Below are 26,320 nucleotides of genomic sequence, written 5' to 3' on the forward strand. Positions count from 1 at the left end.
ACTAAAGTGAATGGGCAGCTGACAAGGAAAACACTGGGCTAAAGAGAAGAGGAGGAAGCAATTCTTGTGACCCAAAACCTACTTCATTTTAGAGTCAGTTAGATTCTTCCATAAATGCAATGTTTGTCATTTCCATGCATAGAGAATACATTTTCTCTCATATACAGTTCAGCTGAGGGGGTGATTATACACACCTGAAAGGCTTAATTCAAGTAGTTACCTTAAAGTAGGAAATACTACAGCCCTGTGTTTTGAAGCCACTCCTATGCAATGCACAGTGCGTTCCGTAGCAGGATACAGACACTGATTATATTATCAGTGTTCTCCTGAACTCTCATCACTGTCAAAGCTACGAACTTCCTAATGTACACACTGCAAACACACACAGACAGGTAATCACACCTGAGCCAGCTCTTCCCTGGGAGGTGCTGAGGCACAGGGTGCCCAGAGAAGCTGTGGCTGCCCCATCCCTGGCAGTGCTCAAGGCCAGGTTGGACACAGGGGCTTGGAGCAGCTGCTCCAGTGGAAGGGGTCCCTGTCCATGGCAGGGGTGGGAGCTGGAGGAGCTTTAAGGTCCCTTCCAAACCAAACCAGTCTGGGACTCTATGATTCACAGTTACTCAGCTGATGCTGAGGCTAGGAAACAATGGGACAAAACAGGGAAGCTTCACTATTACCCATGATAATTAGAATTAGACAGTCATGCTTATACCCACAGCATCATCCTGGACATGCCTGAGGAGACCTAAGGGTCAATGAGAGAAGGTGAATCCAGTTGGACAAAAAAAGTCCACAGTAACATAAGAGTATTGATGTGTGCCCTTTTACAACAGGTACTAACAGGGAGTGATTCACCCCTAGGATGCTGCTTTGAGAGAAGCTGCTTGGATGAGTAAGCACTCATATTAGAAGGGAATGGAGCTGGAGCAGGGCCTGGAGCCCAAGGGTGATGGGGAAGGGCTGAGGGAGCTGGGGGGTTCAGATGGAGAAGAGAAGGCTCAGGGGGGACCTGATGGCTCCCTCCAAGTGCCTGCAGGAGGATGGAGCCAGGAGGGGCTGGGCTCTGCTCCCAAGGAACAAGGGATGGGACAAGAGGAACCGGCCTCAAGCTGCACCAGGGCAGGTTTAGATGGAGCTGAGGAACAATTCCTGCCCCACAGGGTGCTCAGGCATTGGAACAGGCTGCCCAGGGCAGGGCTGCAGGCACCGGCCCTGCAAGGGTTCCCAGCCCGTGGAGACGAGGCCTCAGTGCCATGGGGCAGGGCTGGGAATGGTTGGACTGGATGAGCTTAAAGGGCTTTTCCAACCTGGATGATTCCATGGTTCACTAATTTATAGCACAGGGATTCTGAAGGTTCTATGAATTCATTTGGTTATCAAGAAACTGTCTACAGCCATGCAGCTTGGATGAGACATCTCACAGGCGCTATAGACACAACACAACCCAGCCAGACCTGCTGACAACACAGGGGATGTAGCACATAACCAACACACAGCTGTACAAAGCAGTGCCTCCAGCACAAACACTTCTCTAAACCAGTGCTCCTTCAAGCAGGATCCCAAGGAAAGGTTAAAACAGCAAAGGGAATGGGAATGGCAAAGGTGGAGCACCCTGACATTTAAAATAGAGGTCAGCCAGCTCCAGCTCAGGGACTGCCTGCCCAGGGCAGCCTCTGCAGCACTGCAACCAGGGAGGATCAGCAGGAGCAATGGGAAAACACAATGAGGAGAGCTGAACACTTGCAGGAGGAGAAGAATAGTCAGTGCAGTTTGCTGCCCACTTCGAAGCTACCTCCATAGCCTGGTAACAGACCACAAGCACCAACACGAGGAGACGATGAAACACTTCAGATGGCTCCAAACCCAAAGGCATCAGTCACAACCCAGTAGACAATGGACTAACAGTGAAACAAACCCAACAGGGCACAACAAATACTCGGTACCAGAAGTAAAAGCTTCTCTTTCCGTGTTCAGAAACAGCCAACCAGAACACCAGTGATTAATGTGAGGAGAAGCCTAGGCAAAAGGACATGAAAACCTCATTTCACACTATCATAATTCAGTGTATTGTTTTGCTTTAAAATAAGGGCTATTAAATGACACAACATTTTTAATGGCTTTTTAGGATATGCTGTGTTGCTTCTCTGCAAACACAGAGTACCTTTAGAGTTTATGGTTCTGCAGAACAGAGGCAAAAGTTTATTGAAACATTAATTTTACAAATAGATTAACATACATTTTTGATCAAAGTCCCCTTATTCATTTCCAAAGGGAAGAAAATCAGCCACAAGAGTATACAAATAGCATTGAATTCACTGTGTGGAGACCTTAGAGCAGCTTCCAGTGTCTGAAGGGGGCTCCAAGGATGCTGGAGAGGGGCTCTGCATCAGGGACTGCAGTGATAGGACAAGGGGTGATGGGTTCAGACTGAAACAGGGGAAGTTTAGGCTGGATCTAAGGCAGAATCTCTTCCCTGGGAGGGTGCTGAGGCAGGGACTTGGAACTGACTGAGCCTGGGATCCTTTCCAACCCAAACCATTCCATGATTCTGATTTCACTTGCTCAGGTTGCACTTGGTCAACTACAAAAAGGAAAACCACGAATTCAAAGTTAAAGAAGAAAATCTCCAAGCTTCCCACAGCTGATCTGAAACTCTTTGGCAACAGAAAGAAGGAATGTTGAAGCCTTGGAGTAAATCTATATGTGGTGATTATCAGACTCATGCTCTGGGTTATGCTTTCAACAGCATTCAAAGACCCACATCAAGACTGGTCCCACACTTGTGGCACAACACTCACTGCTTTTCCTTTTGTTCTCTCTCCAAGTTGGAACTTTAAAGCTTCAAAGCCTGTGGACCCCTTTAGCTTCCTGCAGAACTGCTGGGGGATGAAAACCATTCACCACACTGAACAGAGACTTTAAAGAGTCAGGTAGGGCTAAAGGATAATGACAGTTCCCACTGTTGACATTTAACCCTGAGGAAGACCCTTAGGATCTTCAAATCCAACCATTCCCAGCCCTGCCAAGGCCACCCCTGCCCCATGGCACTGAGGGCTGTGAACCCTTGCAGGGCCGGTGCCTGCAGCCCTGCCCTGGGCAGCCTGTTCCAATGCCTGAGCACCCTGTGGGGCAGGAATTGTTCCTCAGCTCCATCTAAACCTGCCCTGGTGCAGCTTGAGGCTGGTTCCTCTTGTCCCATCCCTTGTTACCTGGGGGAAGGGACTGACTCCCATCTTCCTACAACCTCCTTTCAAGTAGTTGTAAAGAGTGATGAGATGTAATGCACTAAACTTGCAATAGAGTAACATTAGAGACTGGGGTTACAAAGCAGAAACTCCAGTACATCTTTACACAAAGCATCTTTTCTGAATTCATTAGTATCATTGCACAGCCACTCTCCATCAACACTAACCTCCCTGTTATGCGACACAGGAAGCACTAGGAGTGTGTATCGGATGAGTCAAACTATGCAGCATGCCCTTGTAGTTCCAAAGTCCAAAGAAACATTGTCAATCCCATGCAATTCCATGACATTGAGGCAGGATGCTTACCAGCAGCTGTAAGTAATTCACTGATGTGTTCAGCAATAACTGTAATAGATCACTGCTTGGCAAAGAATCTGTCAAGCTTCTGATGCCCAAAGCAGTGGTAAATGCCCCATCCCTGGCAGTGCTCAAAGCCAGGTTGGACACAGGGGCTTGGAGCAGCTGCTCCAGTGGAAGGGGTCCCTGCCCATGGCAGGGGTTGGAGCTGGGTGAGCTTTAAGCTCCCTTCCAACCCAACCCAGGCTGGGATTCTATGATTCTAAGCCAGGGGAGGCAGCAGAACAGTGCCAGCATCACACTCAATTAGCTTAGAAACACAAATTGAGACAACTCAAGTGCCTGCTCTTCACCATTGCCTGGATTAGGACATCAGGAAGCTCTGTTAATCACAACACAGCAACCTAGAGTAAGCAAAAGAGAAGTCCCTTAGAGATTACCAACTACAGTGTTTGGACAGTACATTTAATACCCTTAAACAACAGAAAGCTGCCTAAAGCTTCCTGTATTAAGCAGAAAAACTAGGCTCTTTCATACCAAAATAGCACTTCCTTAATAAAAACAGTGCTCTAAGATATCCTGAGAGCCCCAAGGGCTCTGACATAACCATTCAAATGCTTCTCATGGATTCAGTGACTTCAGAGCCCACAGAATTCAGAGCTTCGCCTACAGCCAAGCAGTGTGTGGATGTCAATGGTATGAAAACAGCATTTATCCCAACCCCCATCAAACACACCACATCCCTGCACTGGTGGCCAACAAGACTCTGTGGAAGAGCAGCTACAGCCCCCACAGACAGGAGCAGCTCAGGGAATGTGGTTCAGGAGCCCAGCACTGTGCCACCAAGTGCAGCATCAATACAGAGGCACAGAGGGTGGGAGGTGAGGGCAGTGGTGCTGTGGGGAGCTCAGCACCTGCAGTCATACCACACCACTGCAACCTGTGCTCTTCCCCAGGGTCTCCCAGGCACTCCAGAAGTAACCTGGTAGGGTTATCCCAAGGGGCTCACTGACATGTACTGCCAGGGATGGGGCAGCCACAGCTTCTCTGGGCACCCTGTGCCAGCGCCTCAGCACCCTCCCAGGGAACAGCTTCTGCCTCAGAGCTCAGCTCAGTCTCCCCTCTCTTGGGCAGGTTCAAGCCATTCCCCTTGGCCTGGCCCTCCAGGCCCTTGTCCCAAGCCCCTCTCCAGCTTTCCTGCAGCCCCTTTAGGCACTGGAGCTGCTCTCAGCTCTCCCTGCAGTAATACCCCAGTAACTGGGCTTCAATTGCCATCCTGCACTAGGAAATGGTTAGAGAAGGAGGGGTGGGGGGAAAGATGAAGCTGAGTCCATTTGAGTACCTTGGCTCTGGAAGGGTCTGCCTGAGCCCAGCACCTGGCACAATGTATGGCAGAAGCATCCCTGACTCCCATTGAAGAAGGGAGAGCTGGACCCTTCACTGCTGCTACTGGTTTTCAAAGCATTACTAACTAGTGGAAAAAGCATCTGACAAAGAGCAAGGTCCTTCCATCCCACAGAGATCAACCTCCCAAAGGTAGGGAAAGCAGGGAAGAGAGCACTGGGGAGAGGGTGAGACCCACACACAGGTCCCCATCCTACAGGGATCCCTCTGCTGACAGTGAAACAGCTTTAACACACGTCCAACAAGTGGCCACCACACCACAGGGCCCCACACAGGTCAGGAGGCTGGACAAGGCAGTAATCAAGAGGCAACAGACACGGTTCCTCCTGCTCTGGGTGGTGAAGGGGTCCTGACCACTGCTGGCAGGGTGCAAGGAGGCAGCAGATAAGGTGACAGCAGCCAGGAGGTCCATGGAAGGGGCAGCTTGTGCTACCTGAATGTACAGTGCTGGGACCAGGAAAGAGGGGCCTCTGGATGGTGACTGGGCTAGAGGCAGGTTTCTGACTGTAGCTCTCCCTTGGTCCAGCACAGTCAGAAAAGCAGCAGCAGTTCCCTCAGCCTCAAGTGCCCCAGGCCCTGACCACCCTGGAGCCCCTCTAACCAGTTTCTCAGTACCCATCTTGTACTGGTGGGCCAAAACCAGACACAGAACTGGATGGGGGCTAACAAGTGCTGAGCAAAGGGAGACATTCCTTCCCACTCTGGCCCAGGATGCTGCCAGCCTCCTCTGCTGGCAGGGAAGGCTGCTGGCTGCTGCCCAGCAGGCTGCCTACAGACTCCCTAGGGCTTTCCAGCAGAGCCCAGCCCCAGCTCACATGGCCACAGGCAGTTCCCCTTTCCCAGCATGTCCTCACTGAGCTTAACTCCATGTCCATTCCCTGACCTATCTGCTTCCCCTGGGAAGAGCAGTTCTGCCCTCAACTGTTTACTTCCCAATCTGGCAGCACCCACAAACATGATGTGAGTGCCCTCAGGCATTAATCTGCCCTTTTAAGATGTAGATTTAGGAAGCATTCTTCATGTTTTAACAGCTTTGAGGCTTGCCATTGGATAAGTGGGAAGTAGAGAGCAACCAGAGGTCAGGCAATGTTTTCCTATCCTGTTTTAGGTACATGCAGGAAGTCCTCTCATCCTCATGGAGCAGGGTTTGCATTACTGAGGAGCTGGGAGGAAAGAGAATGGGAGAACCTCTCATTCAGTACTTCAGCTTCATGGTCACAGAGAAGAAACAAGAAACACTTGAGACAGAACAGGCTGTGGCATGTGTTCAGAGGCAGTTCTGCACTTACATAGCACCAGAAGATAAGTCCTGCCTTGTTTTTCCTATATGATTATTATACTAATACAGATACATGCCATCTCTAGAGAGCTGGTACTACAAGCTTACAAAACAAGGAGGATTTGCAAGTACCTGTTTTGTCTCTGACTTAAGCTCTCAACCAGGAGCTTCATATAACCCATATAAGTGGTCTTGTGGCATTAAACTTTAAAGTGGTTATAATGGCTTTTAAGAGGGAAGGGAATGAGCTGGATGCAAGACAGACCTTAAGCAACTTAAGATTTACTGCCACAATCAGATGTAGGGCAGAACTGTGGGGTCACATCCTGCACCAGTCAAGATTCTGCAACATCAACACATTAAAGCAGTCTTTGAGCTGTCATTAAACAAAATATATGCATATATTCTGCTAAATTCAGTGTAATGCTGCTTCATCCTCAGTTTCCATGTTCTGCACCTGCTGGACAGAATTAGACTTTTTTTGTAGCTCATCAGGATACTTAATCAGAAACAACTGGAGACTTAAAGGACATTAGCTGAGTGTTCCTTACTGGTCCCTTCATTCCCAATCATGTTAATAACATGTACTTACTGCCAGAGTCGGGTTTCAAAGCTAATCCTGTCAAAGTAAGCAGCAGTTTGCAACTCTCATTGCAATCATTTTCTGCTTTGCAGACACTTTGCATGCAGCCAGGAAGAAGGGAGGAAAAAGGGTCTCAAATTTGCTTAGAATTCAGTAAATTTGACAGCAGCTTTTGGGTTTTAGTCAGCAATTGGTTTAAGCCTCTTTTGAAATGATCTTAGGAACTAACCCTGATTTCCAGGCACATCAGAGCATCTATTTGTAGGCATTCCCAATGAAGAGCAACAGAGCACTGTCCATGGCCTAACTAATCCCTACATATCCAACGTAACATCAGCAGTGACACTTGCATCAAGTTCTCATTTCCAATTTCCATTAGAAATTGTAGGCTTTGATTTCCTCTTGTTAAGCACGAAATGACTGGTTTATAGTCAGCAACTGCATCAAAATTCTAATGTCAAAATCAGTTGGGCAACTGCAGGCAAGCAGTTACAGAGGCCAGTTACTGTGGTGGGAGAAGGAATGGTGATGGAGTGAACCACAGCCTCTACACATGGCTGTAGGTGCTGTATGTCATAGAATCATGGAATGGTTTGGGTTGAAGGGACCTTAAAGCCTTTCCAGCCCCAACCCCTGCCTGCAACAGGGACCCCATCCACTGGAGCAGCTGCTCCAAGCCCCTGTGTCCAACCTGGCCTTGAGCACTGCCAGGGATGGGGCAGCCACAGCTTCTCTGGGCACCCTGTGCCAGCGCCTCAGCACCCTCACAGGGAACAGCTTCTGCCTCAGAGCTCAGCTCAGTCTCCCCTCTCTTGGGCAGGTTCAAGCCATTCCCCTTGGCCTGGCCCTCCAGGCCCTTGTCCCAAGCCCCTCTCCAGCTTTCCTGCAGCCCCTTTAGGCACTGGAGCTGCTCTCAGCTCTCCCCTTCAGGAGCCTTCTCTTGTCCAGGCTGCCCCAGCCCAGCTCTCTCAGCCTGCCTTCATACCTGAGAGGTAGAAGGCTCCCTACCCGACATCCCTTGTCTCTGCCAACTCGCTGGGAATACATGTACAACATAAGTTTGTCTTCTTGTTTCATTTCCAAATCCTGGTCCCACAGTCAGCCACACCACCTCCGTAACAGTTGGCTGCTTCTGGTAGGGAGCCAGGCTGAAAGAACATTTTAGGTACAGTCTACATCCATTCTGCCTGTCTGGAGTGCCTCGTGGAATAGTTTTGCTTTGTGCACTAAAACCAGTGCTCCAATACTGTCTCCAAAGGCCCTACACCTCCCCTATACATTGTACAACCCATATATATAGGACTTAAATCTTCACATTAACAAAACCATCACTCCACCAGCACTTGGAACCAACAGAAGTAACGTGCTCCTCTGGCAGGGAGGCTGCATAGACCACACAGGTGGGCCTCAGTTGAGCATCATGTAGCATTAATAGTGAGCATCCACTCTGGAGGGTGTGAAGCCACAAGCAGTGTGACTTACAGCCACACAGCAGAACACACACACACACCACACTGCTGATGTGCTGCTTCCCCCAGAGAGGGGGACAGGATCATCACAGCTTTTCAGGAATGCTAAACCTGGAAATGTGTATCTGTGAGGAAGAACGGTAAGAAAACCTCTGAACAAGCAATGCTCTGCTTAGAAAGCTCCTGAAAAGAGCAAACACAAGACCAAACACTAATGGCAAGAGGAGCAAGCAGGAGCACAGCTCAAACTGTGCTGATTTAATTCAGTGGCTCAATGTACAGAACAGGAAGAAGCGACAGGCAAAAAGCAGGTCACATCACCATGGTGTTCATCACTTACATTTATAAACACAGAGGTACCCAATATAGGGAAATTCCATAGTATCCAAAGCAAATCTTAATTCTCAAGTCTTCTTTCTGATTCTCATGGTTAAAAGTCTGCACACACTGAACAGCAACACCCTTTCCCACTTCCACACGAACACCATAGACAGCATACAGCTTATTTATCAATGTAGTATCAGTAGATAGCATCACTGTGAAGTACAAGTTTCAAAACCATTCTGATGGACTTTCTATAGCTTAAAGTCTTAGAACAGCACTGAAGGACAGTCCTTGTGTTACTTCAGAGCTTCCCAAAATGGTTGTACCCATTTTGGTGGTACCAACATGGGGTTTGTGTCCCTGTCTACCCACAACCAACTACTTTCAGTATTCAGTCTTATCTTCAATGTTTTAATATTAGAGTATGCCAATTTCTAGACTTACTTTCCCCATTTTTAGTCTTAAATAATCACTTAAAAGGTCTTAAGATACAAATATCTCAAGCTGAAGAACAGGAGCAGCTTACTGGTCTCTAACCACCAAGTCCATTTCCTCTTGAAAGCCACACGCATCTTAAAAGCCACTTTTCTATCTTAAAAGTCACAAGAACAACAAGAACACTGAGGAGCGCTCCAAAACAAAGCCCTGGAACCAGCCAAGCCACATTGTCAGCAAGCAGGAAGCTATTCAAGCTGTATTTATGCTCTGACAATGAGGCCATGAATTAGTAAAGTGAAAGTACAGTGAAAGGAGACTGTGCAAATAGCTCCTGGAGAACTAATTCAAGTTCTCCCCTCCATGTGATGGTCTAACTGTGCCTTTGACAACCACATAGCATCCCCTTTTCCTCCCCCATACACTCCCCAACAGCCCGGGAACAGTTTGTGTACAAACACTCCTCCAGATCTCTGTTGGAGATGGGTAAAGCTACACTACCCTGAGCACACAAAGGGGAACCAGAGCCTTGTCAGTGATCCCAGAGGGGTAATGAATAAACCAGCAGCCAACAGCTTGAGTTTAGGCTCCAGTCATGCACACTGAGGACTTAGGGAAAGCAGAGGGCACCCATCAGTTATTCTGACTTTAAGGCAAAGCTGTGGATCTTTCTTTGGGAACATGCTTTTCATTAAGTAGATGGGGATCTTGGGGGCTTTCCAGCCTGGAGAAGAGAAGCTGTATGGAGACCTCAGAGCAGCTCCAGTGCCTGAAGGGGGCTCCAAGGATGCTGGAGAGGGGCTCTTCATCAGGGACTGCAGTGATAGGACAAGGGGTGATGGGGTCAGACTGAAACAGGGGAAGTTCAGGTTGGATCTAAGGCAGAAGCTGTTCCCTGGGAGGGTGCTGAGGCGCTGGCACAGGGTGCCCAGAGAAGCTGTGGCTGCCCCATCCCTGGCAGTGCTCAAGGCCAGGTTGGACACAGGGGCTTGGAGCAGCTGCTCCAGTGGAAGGGGTTCCTGCCCATGGCAGGGGTTGGAGCTGGAGGAGCTTTAAGGTCTCTTCCAACCCAAACCACTCTGGGATTCTGTCTTAATCATCCTGGTCACTCCCACCAGGTGCTGAGCCAGTTCCTGACCCCTGACTTACACCAAAACCTCCTCTGCTTCAGCCTACAACAAACACTCAGCTTCTCCACTGAGCATCTCATTTTCATGCCACTCTGTGTAGTAAAACCTTGCCACTCTATAAAATAACCCAAGACAAGCACATAAAATCATTACTACAACCAAGGTCCAAAACTCTAACACTTGCTCTAAAGAGGAGTTTGACTGGGGATAACTGCTCTAACACAGCTTTCCACAAGAGCCAAACTCCTTCAGGAGCATCAAGGCAGATGTGGAAATACAGTAGGAAAATTCTGAGTGGATTAAGAGGAATTAAAGGCAAAATAAACAGAACAATGACTAACTGTTGACATAGTTTACCAATGAGGATCAACCACAAGGAGGGTGCCTTGTGCCTCCAGGCCTGTCTCAAAGACAAGAGTAAACACACAGCTATTAATGAGAGAGAATGGGGAAAGAGGGAGATTTAATTACTGAGCTTCCTTTAAACCAGTTGCCAGAAGTACTAATGATAATGCACAACAGTGGTAGGAGAGGAAGAAAGCAGAAGGATCATTTCTTCCACCCACGGCCCAGTCTGTAACCAGTTATGGTTTAACAAGAGGTTGGCACATAAAACCCAATCCGAAAGGATGGAAACACAACTCTAATCATTAATTACAGCAAGTAATTTTCAATTAAGTTAGAGGACAAAAGCTCCCCACAGCAAAATACCACTGTGAATGTAGTGCATGGATTTCTGCCTTGCTTAGAGGCTCAGGAAGCTGGTGAGAGGGCAAATAATCCCTCCTCATGCCATACTTGCTTCTTTGGCCTTGCTCTCCTGCCCCACAACACCTTCACCTCTTGTTTCCATCCTCTATAGAGTGACTGCAAGTGCTTCAGAACCAGGCAGTGCAGCCCCCATTCCTGTTGGAGCATCCAGTCCTCCTTCTGCAGGTGATTCTGAGTACTCAAAATCCACAGAAACTCTCTTTAACATCTCTCCAAGTAGTAAGTTCAATAATACAGGTCATGATTATCACCTAAGGGAGCAAGGCTACGCAGGTGCCATCAAACCTACTCTTCAGTTTGTATTTTCCTGGTTCATTTTAGCCTTAGAAGGGGCTATAGAAACAGTTAAATTTCACTAATCTGGTTTTAATCAAAGTATTTTCCCCAGTGACCTTCATATTAAAAAGTGTAAGTTCTCAGAGGAGACCTTATCCCATATGCCAGGGTTAAAGGGTGGCTAGAGAACATACAGACTCCCTTTTGTCAAGGAGTCCCATGAATAGACTGGGGATGATGGGCACAAGCTCCTCCTGGGGAGATTCCCACTGGACACAAAAGGAATCTTTTCCAATGAGAACAAGCAGCCATTGGAATAATCTCCCTAGGGAAGTGGTGACTCCCCAGTGTTGGACACTGTTAAGATTGGGCTGCACAGGGTGCTGGGCATCCAGTCTGGGTCATGCTGTGCCTGGAAAGGTTGGACCAGGTGATCCTTAAGGTCTCTTCCAGCCTGGAATTCTGGGATTCTTCTACTCCACACATTTCTTAGGACAAACATACATTAAGGTACTTTATAAAGCCCCACCAACCTTTCCATCCACCAAACCCCCCACATTTACCACAGTTCAGTCTGTGTTACCAAGTGTATTATCAGGAATGCTATTTCCTTCCACTCCTTCCCTCCCCCAGGTCCCTATTCCCAGCTATATCCACAACAGCAGCTCCAAGCACAGAACGCACAGATGGCAAGTGCTGATTCCTACACAAATGAAGGGAGACAGCAGATTCCCAAGCAGCATAAAGCCCATCTAAGGGCCAACACAAAGCTCACTTGTAGCCCTTCTGCTTTGATCCCAACAGGACTAAACAAGGAAGAAAGAGCATAAACACATTGATAACCATTCTCTGTAAAGGAAAAGGGGAAAAAAAGCAGGAAAGGAGCCACATAAACCACTGTTTGTTTACCCTCCTCCATCTCCAAGATATTTATAAAGCACAAGCCATGTTTGGGCGAATGAGCTGGAAAATAGAAGTAACCCTTTCAACATAGCCTCCAATACCATCTTAATGTTATCGTTATTATGGCCTCGGATTTGCTTTGGATGGTTTAATCGGAGCTAACACAACCTGCAGTCCTCCTGATGAGGATGGCAAGGAAAGGGGTATGGCAGCATAACAGCCTCTAAAGCCTGTTTCTTTGTAAGGGATGGCGTTAAATGAGGACCGAACCAGAACCACGCCATTTGCCTCTAACAGCATCAAACCACCCTTAAATGAGGTTACATGAGACCCCGTTAATGCCTTAATGAAGGCACAGGAGCAACACGAAGCAGGTGCCGTGCTCCATGTGGCAGTGAGATGACATCACCCCATCAGGTACAGCCCTGGGGGCCCTTCCCTCAGCCTTCCCCTCTCCCAGGCTCCGGAATTCCCAGTCCCGGCAGCATTTTGGGATCGGGATGGTTGTTTTCCAAGGCCACCCCTCAATCCCAACCCCAGGGGGAAAGGGACGTGGCGAGGGAGAAGGGGCCAAACACCGCCCTCAGCACCGGGCAGGATGGGAAGGGGATGGGAACGATGGCAAAGGAAAACGACGGAGAAGCCCCCACCGGGTGTAACGGGGGTGTAATGGGGGTGTAACGGGGGTGTAATGGGGGTGTAACGGGGCTGTAACGGGGATGATCCCACCGCCCCCCCCACCACACACCCACCTTGTCCCAGCTCAGCCACTGCCACACCGCCTTGTCCAACTGCGCGTCGCCGGTGCTGGGGGCGATGAGCACGTTGGAGTTGACGTCCCCGGGGCCTCCGCACTCGCCCATGTCGGCGGCTGCAGGGACGGGAGCCGCGGGTGGAAGAGAAGGGGGGACAACAACGACGACGACAACAACAACGGCGGCGGCGGCTTCGCTTCCTTCACTCCGCCGCGGCCCCGGGCATCGCCTGAGGGAGGGGAAGGGCGAGAACGGAGCCGCGGTGCCGGAGGGGAGCGGGGAGCAGCCGCTCTTTACCTCAGTCCAACGTTCCCAACGTTCCCAACGTTCCCAACGCTCCCAACGGCAACCCCCGCCTCACACCGGCAACGTTCCGAGCGCGCGCCCGCTCCCCGCCCTCCCGCCGCGCGACAACAACCGCGGCCCCGCCCCTCCCGCCGAGGCCCCGCCCCCGAGCCGCGGCTCCGCCAATCACGCCTCGCCCACCCCAGCGGGAGGGGCGGAGGGGTGGGGAGGGCGGTGCCGCGGTGCATCATGGGAAATGTAGTCCCAGAGATGGGGTCGGCCGTGGAGGGACAGCAGGCGAGAAACTACAATTCCCAGCATCCCTTGCGCCGCGCCGCGTTCGCCTCAGGCTGAGGGAAGCGGCCGGGGCTGAGGGGTAGCGGCTGTGCTGCCCTCAGTGATGTCTGCTGCGGGGGATCCCGTTCTCCCTCCGCATTCCCTCTCCGGTAATCCCGGCTCTCCCCACACAGGTCTCGGCTCCGCCTTGCTCCAGGCCCCGGCTCCCCGCGGTGGTGGCACTGGCCCCGGGCAGCCGTCGAGTGTCACCGAGCGCTTGGCACTCGGGGCCTGAGCGGGGTCAGGGTGGAGGCAGAGGGCTGGGTGGAGGCTGCCTCTTGCTTGCTGCAGACCGGACGTGCACGTTGTATCTCTGAACACCCGCTATAATAAGAGCTCTGTGACTGCTGGGTGAGCCATATGAGGAGCTAAAAACCTCCCTGGTTGTGCTTCTGAGGCAGCCTTCATGCTCCCGAGCGCATCTCTTTACCCTGAAAGGATAATGGAAGCAGCACAACCCCACGGGACGAGCTTCTTGCTCTGAAGCGTCTCCAAATGGGCTTCGGCAGCGATTTGGTTTCCATTAGGGGAAAAATCATAACCCCCATCTCCCTCCCCAGGCCGCAGCAGTTCTACTTGTAGTGCTCTGGGCAGAAGACCATGGTGGTGACCACATCCTGCAGAGCATCCTTATCCTGGAGTGCATCCTTATCCCGCAGCGCATCCTCATCCCGCAGCGCATCCTCATCCCATTGAGCATCCTCATCCCATTGAGCATCCTCATCCCGCAGCACATCCTCATCCCACAGCACATCCTCATCCCGCAGAGCATCCTCATCCCACAGAGCATCCTCATCCCATTAAGCGTCCTCATCCCGCAGCGCATCCTTATCCCACAGCACATCCTCATCCCGCAGAGCATCCTCATCCCGCAGCGTATCCTTATCCCACAGCGCATCCTTATCCCGCAGCGCATCCTTATCCCGCAGAGCATCCTTATCCTGGAGAGCATCCGTATCCCGCAGAGCATCCTCATCCCATTGCACATCCTCTCGTAGGTTGCCATAGTGACAGCAAGCACTGCATAGGGATGCAAGGATTTGGGAAATGGGCAGAAGGCGGTGGGACTGCTGCCCAGAGGATGCTGGATGTGAAGGGAGGGATAAAATGCCTGGGTTATGAGCATCACAGGCTCTTGGGCGAGGTGGAAGGAGAAATTCAAATGAGAATGAGATGCAATGGATGGATAACAAACGTGGGAGGTGGTTTGGGGTGCCCAACCAGCATAGCACACAGTTAAAATCTGTACATATAGAAAGGAATGACCCAATAGAAGGAGCTTAGAAATCTCAGTGTAACATCTCCCCCCTTCAAAGCTCTCTGGTCCATGTCCTGAAGGGACCTCTTTCTTGTCTGCAGACACAAACCAACCTTCTGGGCCAGAGGTCTGACTCAGGTGCGGGGAAATGAATCTTTAAATTGGTCTATTACAGTAAGTTACTGATGAAAGTTAAGAGAAGGTCAAGATAAAGAGAAGGAAAGAAGCCAACATAAGTCTTCTGTTATCTCTAAAGGACTCTCTTAAGGTTGTTTCTGGTACAGAAGGAGAGTCTGGATGCTGATAGAGTGAGGAAATCAGGCAGAACAGATGACTCAAACACATTATTCCAGACCTCAGGATAGCTGACAAGGGTTTCTCCTGCAGTGAATTTGCACCTGAGAGTCAGCGGGAGGCGCAGCACCTGCTTTTCATCCCTTTGCTGCTCTTTTCTCCTCCTTTGTGCTGTCTTCAAGGCAAGAAGGTAAAGCCTAGCATAACAAAAGCTCCAGCCCATAAAACCTTCGTTATCCCCTCCAAAAAGGGACAATGGGCATGTTAAATGCTTCTCTAAAGAGCATTTCTTACAGAAGCTCTGTAGCTATTTGGAAAGACAGTAAGAGATGTTGTTGAAATGAAACTTCACAGTCAAAAGGCTTCAATTGTTGCCTCTTTTTTTCCCCTTCTATGTGCTTAATGAAAGCTTTAACTCATCCTGAATGGTGATTTTTTTGCCATCAGAGCAGAAAGGCTCTTTCTGCACATGAAACCTTGAACGTCATGAGGTGCTTTCACACCATGCCCACATCCTGTGTTATCAGCTCAGCTATGATTAAAGGCAGGATTTTGCCTTCTGATAACAGTAGAATGATCATTCTTTCAGATGTCAATGCTTCCTCTATGATTATATCCCTGAAGAGCAGATAAACCAGCCTTATAGAGAATAAAAGTCTAAGCCTGTAATTTCTTTACTGGGAATAACCGGAGCGTGAAGGGTTTAAAACTTCTCAGAATCCCCCCAGTGCATCCAAAGTCAGGATGAGCTGCCTTCCAGATACTTCCCCATGGGAGGACTTTGGTTAGTAAGCTCCGAGGCACCACAGAGCATACAGCAGATGCCAGACAGCTTGAGCAGCTCCAGAGCAAGGCAAGCATCTAAAGATTGTAGCTGATATGGCTTAGATGATGCTTGTGATTTGCTATGTTTACCTGGGGAAATCCCCAGAGGAGATGATAACCAAGTCTGATGTATCTGAGGGTTAGAGCCACCCAAAGAGCTTTTAAAGCTGATTCTGCTCCTGCAGGAAGGTTAAACTGAGACCCATCTGCTTTTGTGCTGGCTCAGAGAGCAATAGGGAAGAAGCTGGTTTGACTGGGCTGTGCTATGGCACAGCACATCATGGCTCTGCTGGGCACTTTGGGGTAATTGCAGAGCCTCCCATGCAGACTGTGCCTGTTGCCAGCAGAAAACTCTATTTTCATCTATTACTAAGGGCAAAATTTGCTGTGGAGGAAAGCCAGAACACAGGAACTGCATGTGCAGCTGAAAGAAAGGCAACGTTTCCAAGCCCTCACCCTTGTGTATCATAGCGTCTAATTCAGGCAGGGCATGCTCAGACCAAACCGAGCAGCAGCAAACAGTCTCAGGGCAAAAACTGCAGGAGAGGACACATTGCCTGTGATGAATAGGAGCCAGGCTGGGAGGAGAAGGGCTGACAGGCTGCTGGCAACCACTGGCTCATGTGCTAGGAGCTGCCAGAGCCAGTGGGGACCGTGGCAGGGCTCAGCTGCAGGGAATGGCTTCTTCCCAGCTCAAACGAGCATGTGTAGCCACATACACACACACTGCTCCTGCTGTCAAGGGAAGGAGCAACTCTGGGCTGCTGTGGGCCACATGTAGCAAAATGCAACTATGAAATGGCAAATGACTGAGCCTGATGCTGCAAGGGCTGGAGCAGCTCTGCTCTGGAGCCAGGCTGAGAGAGCTGGGCTGGGGCAGCCTGGACAAGAGAAGGCTCCTGAAGGGGAGAGCTGAGAGCAGCTCCAGTGCCTAAAGGGGCTGCAGGAAAGCTGGAGAGGGGCCTGGGACAAGGGCCTGGAGGGCCAGGCCAAGGGGAATGGCTTGAACCTGCCCAAGAGAGGGGAGACTGAGCTGAGCTCTGAGGCAGAAGCTGTTCCCTGGGAGGGTGCTGAGGCGCTGGCACAGGGTGCCAAGAGAAGCTGTGGCTGCCTCATCCCTGGCAGTGCTCAAGGCCAGGTTGGACACAGGGGCTTGGAGCAGCTGCTCCAATTGAAGGGGTCCCTGTTGCAGGCAGGGGTTGGGAATGGAGGAGCTTTAACTTCCCTTCATCCCAAACCAGTCCGGGATTCTGTGATTATAGATTCATCAGTACCACATCATTCCTGTTTGGGATTTGCAGTCCTACAGTGTGGGGGTAAAGAGCATATCCATCCTCTTTTGCAGGATTAAATGTATCCTTCCTCCTCTCCAGGTTGGGTTTGCAGCATCACAGTATCACACCCCTTAACAATGATGCATATATTTGTTCTTACCAACATGTTTCATATTGGTTTTCCACAGAAGAAAGATTAAACATGCCTTGATGCCACCATACAGTGGCATTAAACATCTCTACAGCCACATTAGCTCCTCAGTGATCTGCTTCCACACACCAAATCCTCACCCACCACAAACTGGATTAGCTCTGTCTATCACACCACTCTACCCAGCCCTGCACTGAGAGCCTCAGGCCTCAACCCACCCAGTACAGTGTTTCCATGGCAATTTTGCCTCAGTTTATCCCAATTGGCAGTTTTGCCAACAGTTTATCCCAGATCCCTGCAAACAGTCAAGGGCTCCCATGGTATTCCAGGTTGTTTCTCTGCCCCTGCTCTGTGCAGTGAGCTGTGGCCATAAGGGATGAACCCAGCTCATCCTTCCAGCTCTCTGCAGGCACTGTGCCTGTCTTTGCTCTGCAGCACAGCTTCTGTGTTATTACTCATGTACCCTGAGCACCCTGTTCTGCTCTCGGGTTACCTGGAAATGACACAGGTATTCCTTCCATGCCTTTCATTCCCCTCTCTCAGAGCAGTGTATTGCCAGACTGCACATAGGCAGCAGTGACATCCCTGTCAGTTGACAGCACAGGGAGGGGTGGGTGCATTTTGGGACCTGAATGTTGTTTTAAATCCAGTCTGGGCCCCAAGCAGCCAAAGTACTTTATCCAGCACTGATTACATGCTCCTTGGCTTCTTCTGGAGCATTAACACCCTAAATACCCACACTCTGCCACTCTGCTCTGGTGAGACCCCACTTACAGCACTGGATGCAGTTCTGGGGTTCTCAACATAAGGACATGGAGGTCTTGGAGGAAGACATGGATGTCTCTCAGAGGAGAGCACAAGGATGAGCAGGGGCTGGAGCAGCTCCTGTATAGAGCCAGGCTGAGAACATTGGGGCTGTTGAGCCTGGAGAAGAGAAGCTGCATGGAGACCTCAGAGCAGCTTCCAGTGTCTGAAGGGGGCTCCAAGGATGCTGGAGAGGGGCTCTTCATCAGGGACTGCAGTGATAGGACAAGGGGTGATGGGTTCAGACTGAAACAGGGGAAGTTCAGGTTGGAGATAAGGCAGAAGCTGTTCCCTGGGAGGGTGCTGAGGCGCTGGCACAGGGTGCCCAGAGAAGCTGTGGCTGCCCCATCCCTGGCAGTGCTCAAGGCCAGGTTGGACACAGGGGCTTGGAGCAGCTGCTCCAGTGGAAGGGGTCCCTGCCTGTGGCAGGGGTTGGAACTGGATGGGATTTAAGTTCCCTTCCAACCCAAACCAGGCTGGGATTCTATGGCTTTAAATACCCACACAGCTCAGAGACACTGAAACCCTCCTCCCTCAGCCCAAAGGTTGGGCAGGGAGCAGCTCTCCTCCCCATTCACAGCCTCAGCTCTGGTTCCTGGACCCCACCACAGCAAACACAGATGGTGAGATCTTCCCTAACATCCAGCCTGGAGCAAAACCCACACCAGGAGTCCAGTTCTGTCACAGGCACCTGCCTGAGGCAGCAGAGAGAACCTGGGGCTTGACACCTCTTCCCACCCTCATCTCTTGTCCTAGCTGATAAAAGCCATATTATAGGCTCCAGTGACTAAGCATTTAATCTAGGGCTTAATCAACTACTGCTTGTAGGGGCTGAGTAACACAGTGGGTGGTGTGCAGGTGTAGGTGCAGGGAAGTTGTCCTGAGCATCCCAATCCCCAGCACCCTTCCGCAGCAGGCATTGATCCATCTCTCCACATTCTCCCTCTGGAGTAAGCACTGATCCAGCTCTCCATGTTCCCTCTCTGCAGCAGGCATTGATCCATCTCTCCACATTCTCCCTCTGGAGTAAGCACTGATCCAGCTCTCCATGTTCCCTCTCTGGAGCAGGCATTGATCCATCTCTCCACATTCTCCCTCTGGAGTAAGCACTGATCCAGCTCTCCATGTTCCCTCTCTGGAGCAGGCATTGATCCATCTCTCCACATTCTCCCTCTGGAGTAAGCACTGATCCAGCTCTCCATGTTCCCTCTCTGGAACAGGCATTGATCCATCTCTCCACATTCTCCCTCTGGAGTAACCACTGATCCAGCTCTGTGTCCTCCCTTCTCTCAGGGCACAGGTTCCATCCAGAGCTATTCCTTCACCAGGGAAGTTTCAGTGCCTCCTGCTCACTCTTGACCTCAGCACCCTGGGGAATGTGGCTTCAGTCAGCAGCCTCCTCGTGTATCAATGCTTGTCCTTTACCACCAGAAACCAAACACAGAGCTGGTTATTTTTAACCCTCCCCTCTAGGTATTAATAGCTCATGTGTGTGCTGAGCACTTGCACACTACTTGCATCCAGCTGCAGGGATGCAGTGATAGGACAAGGGGTGATGGGTTCAGACTGAAACAGGGGAAGTTCAGGTTGGAGATAAGGCAGAAGCTGTTCCCTGGGAGGGTGCTGAGGCACTGGCACAGGGTGCCCAGAGAAGCTGTGGCTGCCCCATCCCTGGCAGTGCTCAAGGCCAGGTTGGACACAGGGGCTTGGAGCAGCTGCTCCAGTGGAAGGGGTCCCTGCCCATGGCAGGGGTTGGAGCTGGATGGGATTTAACCTCCCTTCATCCCAACCCATTCTATGATTAATCCCAGAGTACAGAATAAATTGTGTGGAGCTGAGAAGTTCTGTACTGAAAACTTCCTGCAAGGAGAATACAGAAGATCCTGGTCTCTGGGATCTCCTGACTGCCAGCAAAAGAAATGATCTTTTGGTCTTTATTAAGAAATGCTGCTTTTCCTTACCCTGTGGGGCAGGTGTTGTAGGGACCCACAGGACAGTCAAGCTGAACTGAACTGCCCCATAGCTTCACAGTCCCAACAGTCACTTTATCACCAGACTTCTGATAACATTGCTGTAGCTGATCATCAGCCTGTGTGTCTCATCCTTGAGCCAGACTGACCACAAGTGTCTTTCCTGCTCACCTGGATGGGAACAGGGGAAGGAAAGGGCAAAAAAAGAGCAGGAAAAGGGAAGACCCAGACCTGTACTGATGAAAACTGCAGTGCAAAGGAGGCCTGGGCCGGGCTTACTCCTGAGTGTAAAATGGGATGTAAAAAGGGTCCGGTGTAGCCCTGAATCCACTCTTCCTGCTCGGGGCTCCTCAGTAAATAACCTGGCAGCTTCCAATGCCCATTTGGGAGCAGCACACACCAGGGAAGGGGGATGATGCTTTGAAAGCCAAAGTCACCTGAGCACTGCATTTCCATGGTGTGCTTAAAACCAAGCTTGCAAAATGACTTGTGTGGGTTAGGCAGGAGCAGGAGCTGTGCCCAGAGCCACTCGGTGAGTGCAAAACCTGCAGCAGCAGTTGTCAGAGCAGCTTTAGGGAAGAGGGAGACGGTCAAAGGCAGGTTCAGTGGGAGCATCCCTCGGAGGAGAGCCGGGAGGGAGCAGTGCTCCCTCTGCTGCCGCAGGGATGCATCCCGCTGTGCCATCACGCTTTTCATTGCGCTTACTTTGGTTTACCTCTTTACCTGTGAGATGGACAGACTTCCATTGCAGTGGGATGACAGGAAACACAGGATAAAGGCCGTGGAGGGCTTAAAGCAACCGGCAGTTCTGCAGAGCAGAGCTGCTCCAGCCCTCGCAGCAGCTCCATGGTCTCATTCCAACAGCTCCATGTCCCTCTTGTGCTGCTGCCCCAGAGCTGGATCCGGGCTCCAGGGGGTCTCCCCAGACACACAGTACATCACCAGCTGCCAGAGGCACCTCATGCTGGTGGCTAAACAGGCACTGATACCCCCAGCATCACTCAGTGATACCATCCTTATCAGTCCTGTTTCCCCTTGCCCAGTTCTTATCATAATGCCCAGCATCCAAGCAATCCCAGGACCAGCCTTCTGTGATTCCCGTTGCTCCAACAATCCTATCTTCGATTCACTAAACCAAAGCCACCCTGAACTTTCCATACACACAACTTTCAATGTCCTTTCCCAAGTACAGTCCCACTGCTCCAGACATCATCTCACCCATGATTCCTTGCTTTGTGCCAAGGAAAACCACCTTAAACAGACCAGCCTCCCATGAGCCCTCTTCTTTTCTTTCTACCTGCATTGCTCAAACCCCAAATGCCATCAGCTGTGATTTGCACGGGTGGGTTCAGGGATTCAGACAAGCCCAGCACTTCCCCAGCTCTTCCTTCCTCTTCCTTGCTGTAACTACAGGAACATTACCCAGGAATCATCTGCTCCAGGGGCTGCAATACAAGGAGTAAAACCAGAGCCCCATAGGCTTTGACAAGGAATCTCTGAGCTCTGGGATGAACACTGACTTAGTTGTGGATTCTATCCTCTGGCAGCTGAAGCCAAACCCATCTCAGAAGGCTCCCAAATCTGTTCTTTCCCCCATATCCCCGTTTCTGTACCCCTTTGAGCATCCCTATCAGCCCAGGGCAAGTCCATGCTGCAGATCAGCTTGTCAAGCTGACCCAGAGACATGGGCCCATGGGGACACCCAACCAGCCTGAAGCCATGGGTCCCATGGGCACCCCAGGGGTGCCAGGGTGCCCCAATGAAGGAGCAGGAGCCCATGGCACAGCTGCCACAAGGTGGCACTGGCATCATCTCACCCAGCCTGGTGACATCCAGCCTGAGGCCCCACGATGGGGGCACCCAGAGCATCCCCCAGCCCTGCTGCAGGAGTCTGGTGGGAGTTTAACTGTGGCCATGGACAGGAGGAGCTGCGATGGGTCAGCAATGGGGTGGATAATGGTCACTGCAGGAGCTGTGTCCTGTGAGGGATTTTCCTCTTTAGGTTCTTCTGGATTAGGGAAAAGCAGCATTTTCTTCTTAATATCTATGATTTATCACCCAGTTACAGGGCTGTCCCACAGGTCACAGCACCAGAAGCTTGTTGTCACCAGATCTATCTGATGTGGGTCGGTAACCATCAGGAGAAGCACAAAACCCACATCACCAGGGGGGGTTGGGTACCACACTCCCCCATCCCATCACAGGGACCCCATCTGCAGCTCATCCCACCGCAGCAGCTGCAGTCAGAGGAGACTCAACACCACAGAGGTGGGGAACACCGATGCATGGTGTGTGCTCACACCACACGGGTGCTGCCACCTTGGCCTGGCCCCGTTCCCCTGCTTTATTTGCAGATAAATGGTTTATTTTCCTTTCCCAGCCCTGCAGCTGCAGGGCAAACACAAGGAAGCCTCCTGAGATACCTCCCACTTGGGCCGGGTGCCTGGGGAAGCGCTGGTGTTTGTCCCTGTGCCCCCTCCTTTGGCACCTCATGCCTGTTGAGAAACCACAACGGGCTCAGCCCCATATTGGGCACCCCCGAACCCCTCTGATTCTGGGGTTGGGCCCGAGGTAAGGCCCATAGGAAACCAGGAACTGGTCACTGAGCTCCTCCGGTGCCAAGGCTGCAGCCGTGCCCCATGGCGCTCGCTCACACCCAGTGTTGTGCTGTGCATCGGGGTCTGGTGTCACTGGGCTGGGGCATCACAGCCGGGTTTAACCTTTGAGTGCAGGCGGAAAGGGCCCCGTGGGCCAGATAATCAACTGCAATTAAAGACATTCATTATGTCATTATTACAGGGCAAGACAAGCGAGGGACTGGGTCACCGCTGCTCTTCTCAAGGATGGGGACATGTCTTGGACCCACTCCATGGGTCAATCCCGAACCTGGGCAGCTTCATAGCGGAGCCAAATCCAAGGAGCCAAAGCAGGACCCGAGAACATCCCCTTCCTGTCCACCTCTGTGCCCTCAGCCCGTGGAAAACACATTTGGGACCTGCGGTACAAAAGGCCAAAGCTACAGCCGACAGCAGGAAGGAAGCAGGAAAAACTCAGGCATCACCGTCCGGAGCCTGGAGAGACCTTTGGGGACATGTGGAGCCGGATGCATCCAGCCAGGCTCGGGCCATGCTCACAGTGTGTGCCCATGGAGGGAGTGATGCTCCCTGGATGGCAGCAGGGAAGAAGTCTCATGTCCTAGGATAGGGACTGGGATGCTGCGTGGGGATTTGCCCCATCTCCGGGGCTGTGATGCCACCAAGGGGTTGCCCTCGAAGCCACCTCAGCATGGATGGGTGCACCATGGATTGCCCCCAACACTGACTGTGCTCAGAGAAGAAGCAAACGTGACCCCACAGGAGACATCCACCTCCTTTAATTCCCCACCAGAAACGCAGGGTTCAACTATTACAGGGTTTTAGCACCAAGACAACCACTGGCCCGAGTCAGGAAGCTGCTGGGAGCCCACGGAGCCCAACACCAGCAGACGTGAGCAGGGAGATGGTGAGTTCATCTCCTTGGAGACCCCTGCCACCCTTGGGAGGCCATGGTGGGCAAGGAGCTGCTTCTGCTCCTGCCACCCCCTGGGGCTGAGCCAAGGTGGGTCTGCAGGAGCAGGACCTCCCCATGGGTCCTAAGCACCTCCATGGGGACATTGGGCAGGTTTCCCAACCGCTCCCACAAGGAGCAGGATGCTCAGCAGCGACGTGACCCCAAATCCCCCAGCTCCAGGGGGGAGAAGGTGCCACGGATGGGCTCAGATCATGGAGACCCTGTTCTTGATGTAGACGTGGTAGGGGTCGCTGCGCTTCTCCACCTTGCGGGAGCGGGTGTAGCCCAGGATGAGGCTGCCCACGGTGACAGCGAAGAGGGTCATGACGAAGAGGATGTAGAGGAAGGCGTTGTCATCGCGGCCAGGCCGGATGCTGCTGCTGCTGTGTGTGACAGCGGCACTGGCAGCATGGTCAGAGGTGCACAGAGGGATCCTGTGGAGGGTCTGGTTCAAGGCATCCAGCACTGCCTGCAGGCTCCGGTGCCAGGTCTCTGTCTGGTTGTGCTCCTCCATGGCCTCCTCTGCGCTGTGGGAGGGAAGGATCAGCTTGGGATGATGCTGGGGTGTCCCACGGGACCCAACCATGGCCCCAAAATGGTCCTTGAGTCACAAAATCCCAGAGGATTGGGTTGGAGGCATCTTAAAACTCATCCAGCTCCAAGCCCTGCCACGGGCAGGGACCCCTTCCACTGGAGCAGCTGCTCCAAGCCCCTGTGTCCAACCTGGCCTTGAGCACTGCCAGGGATGGGGCAGCCACAGCTTCTCTGGGCACCCTGTGCCAGTGCCTCAGCACCCTCCCAGGGAACAGCTTCTGCCTTATCTCCAACCTGAACTTCCCCTGTTTCAGTCTGAACCCATCACCCCTGTCCTGTCCCCACAGCCCCTGATGAAGAGCCCCTCTCCACACCCTCAAAGCATCTCCTCTGCCTCACGGCAAGGGTAGGAGTGGGGCACCCAAACCCTTTGTGTTCATGGCAGCCCCCTTCCATAGAGGGGATGAAGCCCCTGGAGCTTCAGGGCTTCCCCCATCTCCCCCCTGGGGCTGAGGAGAGTGGACACAGATGTCCCAGGGGCCAGGATGGTTGGGTTCACAGCCTGCTTTCCCTAGAGCCATGCACTGATGTCCTGCACCCAGGTGCCAGATCTTCCTGGTGCCCCATTGTCAGTAGCAGCTCCAGGATGGATCCTGCCATGCATCCACCCCACTCCAGGCTAAGTAACCTAGGGCAAGGAGCTGCAATGGCACTGGCAGGGGGCCCAGCACCCCATGCATCCCTCTGGATCCATCCCAAGGGGTCGCTGACCAAAACCCACCCCAGGATTTCCCTCCCCATGCATCACAGCACCCCCCAAACCCCACAGACACACGGTGCCCCTCTGCCAGCCCACCCCGGACCCCCACATGCCCTGTGCACCCTTAAGCACCTTCACACCTTGCTGGGGCTTTAGAGCAGGCACAGATGGGACACAGGGACATGGTCCCCCATATGTGCCCCCCTTTGGGACACGGAAGTCACTGCGGGGTGGCCACCCCCTGCTCCGGAGCACCCCATGCAGGCAGCACCAGCAGCTCTACCCCATGCGCACCCTTCCCATGAAAGGGTGACCCCAAACCCGTGCTGCACCTCCGCGGATGAGACCCCAGCAGTGAGGAGGAGGAAGGGGCTGAGCAGCCACGAGGCCACGGGGAAGGGCTCGGGGCCACGTTTGAAGCAGGAGACGGCTGAATTAGGGGCTTTAGGGCAGATAAAGGGGGTAAAGGACCATGGATGGGAGGGGGGGGCTCGCACTCACCGGAGCCTCCTCCGCCTGCGCTGCTGCCCCCGGCACTGGGGCATCGCGGCGGCCGCGGCCCGGGCGGGGAGCTCCGCGCTGCCTCCTCCCCTTCCCGGGGCAGAGCCACCTGCCCGGGGCCGGGAGAGCCGCAGCCGCCGCTTCCCCCCGCCCCACGGCCGCTCCTCCTCCGGCCTGGCTCCATTGCCGGCTCCATGCAACGGGAATTGCCCCTCTGCTACTCCCCAGCTGCACACCCGAACCCTCTGGAGGCTGCGGGCCCCCATCTGTGGCTCCTGGGGTTAGGGTTAGAATTGCCCCTCCGCTACCCCCCAGCTGCACACCCGAACCCTCTGGAGGCTGCGGGCACCCACGGGTGGCTCCTGGGGTTAGGGTTAGAATTGCCCCTCTGCTACCTCCCATCTGCCCACCCGAACCCTCTGGAGGCTTCGGGCACCCATGGGTGGCTCCTGGGGATCCCTCAGTGTGTGCAGCAGCACAGGAACCCCAAAGCTTGTGGGGCAGAAAGGACCCAGAACAGGTGAGAAAGGGGCTGCAGGTGGGGTCAGGTCTGGTTCTGAGCAGGGTGCTGGGACTTTGCCGTTTTCCCTCCCTCCCGTCTCGGACACATGCAGAGACTTGGGATGGGTCATGGTTGTGCCATATACCAGCAGGGAGAAGGCTCTGGGGAGCCCAGACCCTCCTGCCCATGCACCGGGAGAGCTGTGAGCATCCCCAAGGGGCAGCAGGCAGCTCTGGAAAGCTCCATCCCATGTTGGCTTCTTACCCCTTCAAAAACCCACTGATTAAACCAGTTTCTGTGTCTATTGATAGGTTTGCATTGATGGGCAGGACCTCGGTGCCATCACAGCCCTGGGATGCTGCATCCCATCACCATGAGCCCACATGGATGCTGTGGTTGGAGAAGT

The 26,320-nt window shown here is 52.4% G+C and overlaps 2 protein-coding genes across 2 annotated transcripts in view; both read right to left on the reverse strand.

The window, feature by feature from the left end:
* The window catches only part of PGM2L1 (phosphoglucomutase 2 like 1), a 39,796-nt gene extending 26,616 nt beyond the window's left edge, over window positions 1-13,180 (reverse strand). Inside the window, exon 1 of the mRNA XM_034074418.1 lies at window positions 12,869-13,180. Within this exon, the coding sequence (XP_033930309.1) occupies window positions 12,869-12,979 (111 nt within the window). The 5' untranslated portion in view covers window positions 12,980-13,180. The remainder of the gene's footprint in view (window positions 1-12,868) is intronic.
* A 10,246-nt stretch (window positions 13,181-23,426) lies between these two features.
* KCNE3 (potassium voltage-gated channel subfamily E regulatory subunit 3) lies at window positions 23,427-25,495 on the reverse strand. The gene is made up of 2 exons (XM_034074631.1): window positions 25,413-25,495; window positions 23,427-24,144 (listed from the first exon to the last, which is right to left on the reverse strand). Exons 1-2 carry the CDS (start codon window positions 25,454-25,456, stop codon window positions 23,823-23,825), a joined length of 366 nt encoding a protein of 121 aa, XP_033930522.1. The 5' UTR covers window positions 25,457-25,495; the 3' UTR covers window positions 23,427-23,822.
* Between the last annotated feature and the right edge of the window lie 825 nt (window positions 25,496-26,320).

This window comes from Melopsittacus undulatus, chromosome 2 (genome assembly GCF_012275295.1).
Source record: "Melopsittacus undulatus isolate bMelUnd1 chromosome 2, bMelUnd1.mat.Z, whole genome shotgun sequence".
Classification (NCBI taxonomy): Eukaryota; Metazoa; Chordata; class Aves; order Psittaciformes; family Psittaculidae; genus Melopsittacus; species Melopsittacus undulatus.

Bases quoted from the DNA above. Each gene is read 5' to 3' on its own strand.
- KCNE3 (XM_034074631.1), bottom strand. From the start codon at position 25,456: ATGCCCCAGTGCCGGGGGCAGCAGCGCAGGCGGAGGAGGCTCCG. The intron at 24,145-25,412 runs GTGAGTGCGAGC...TCCCTCCCACAG, and splicing joins CGCAGGCGGAGGAGGCTCCG to CGCAGAGGAGGCCATGGAGG.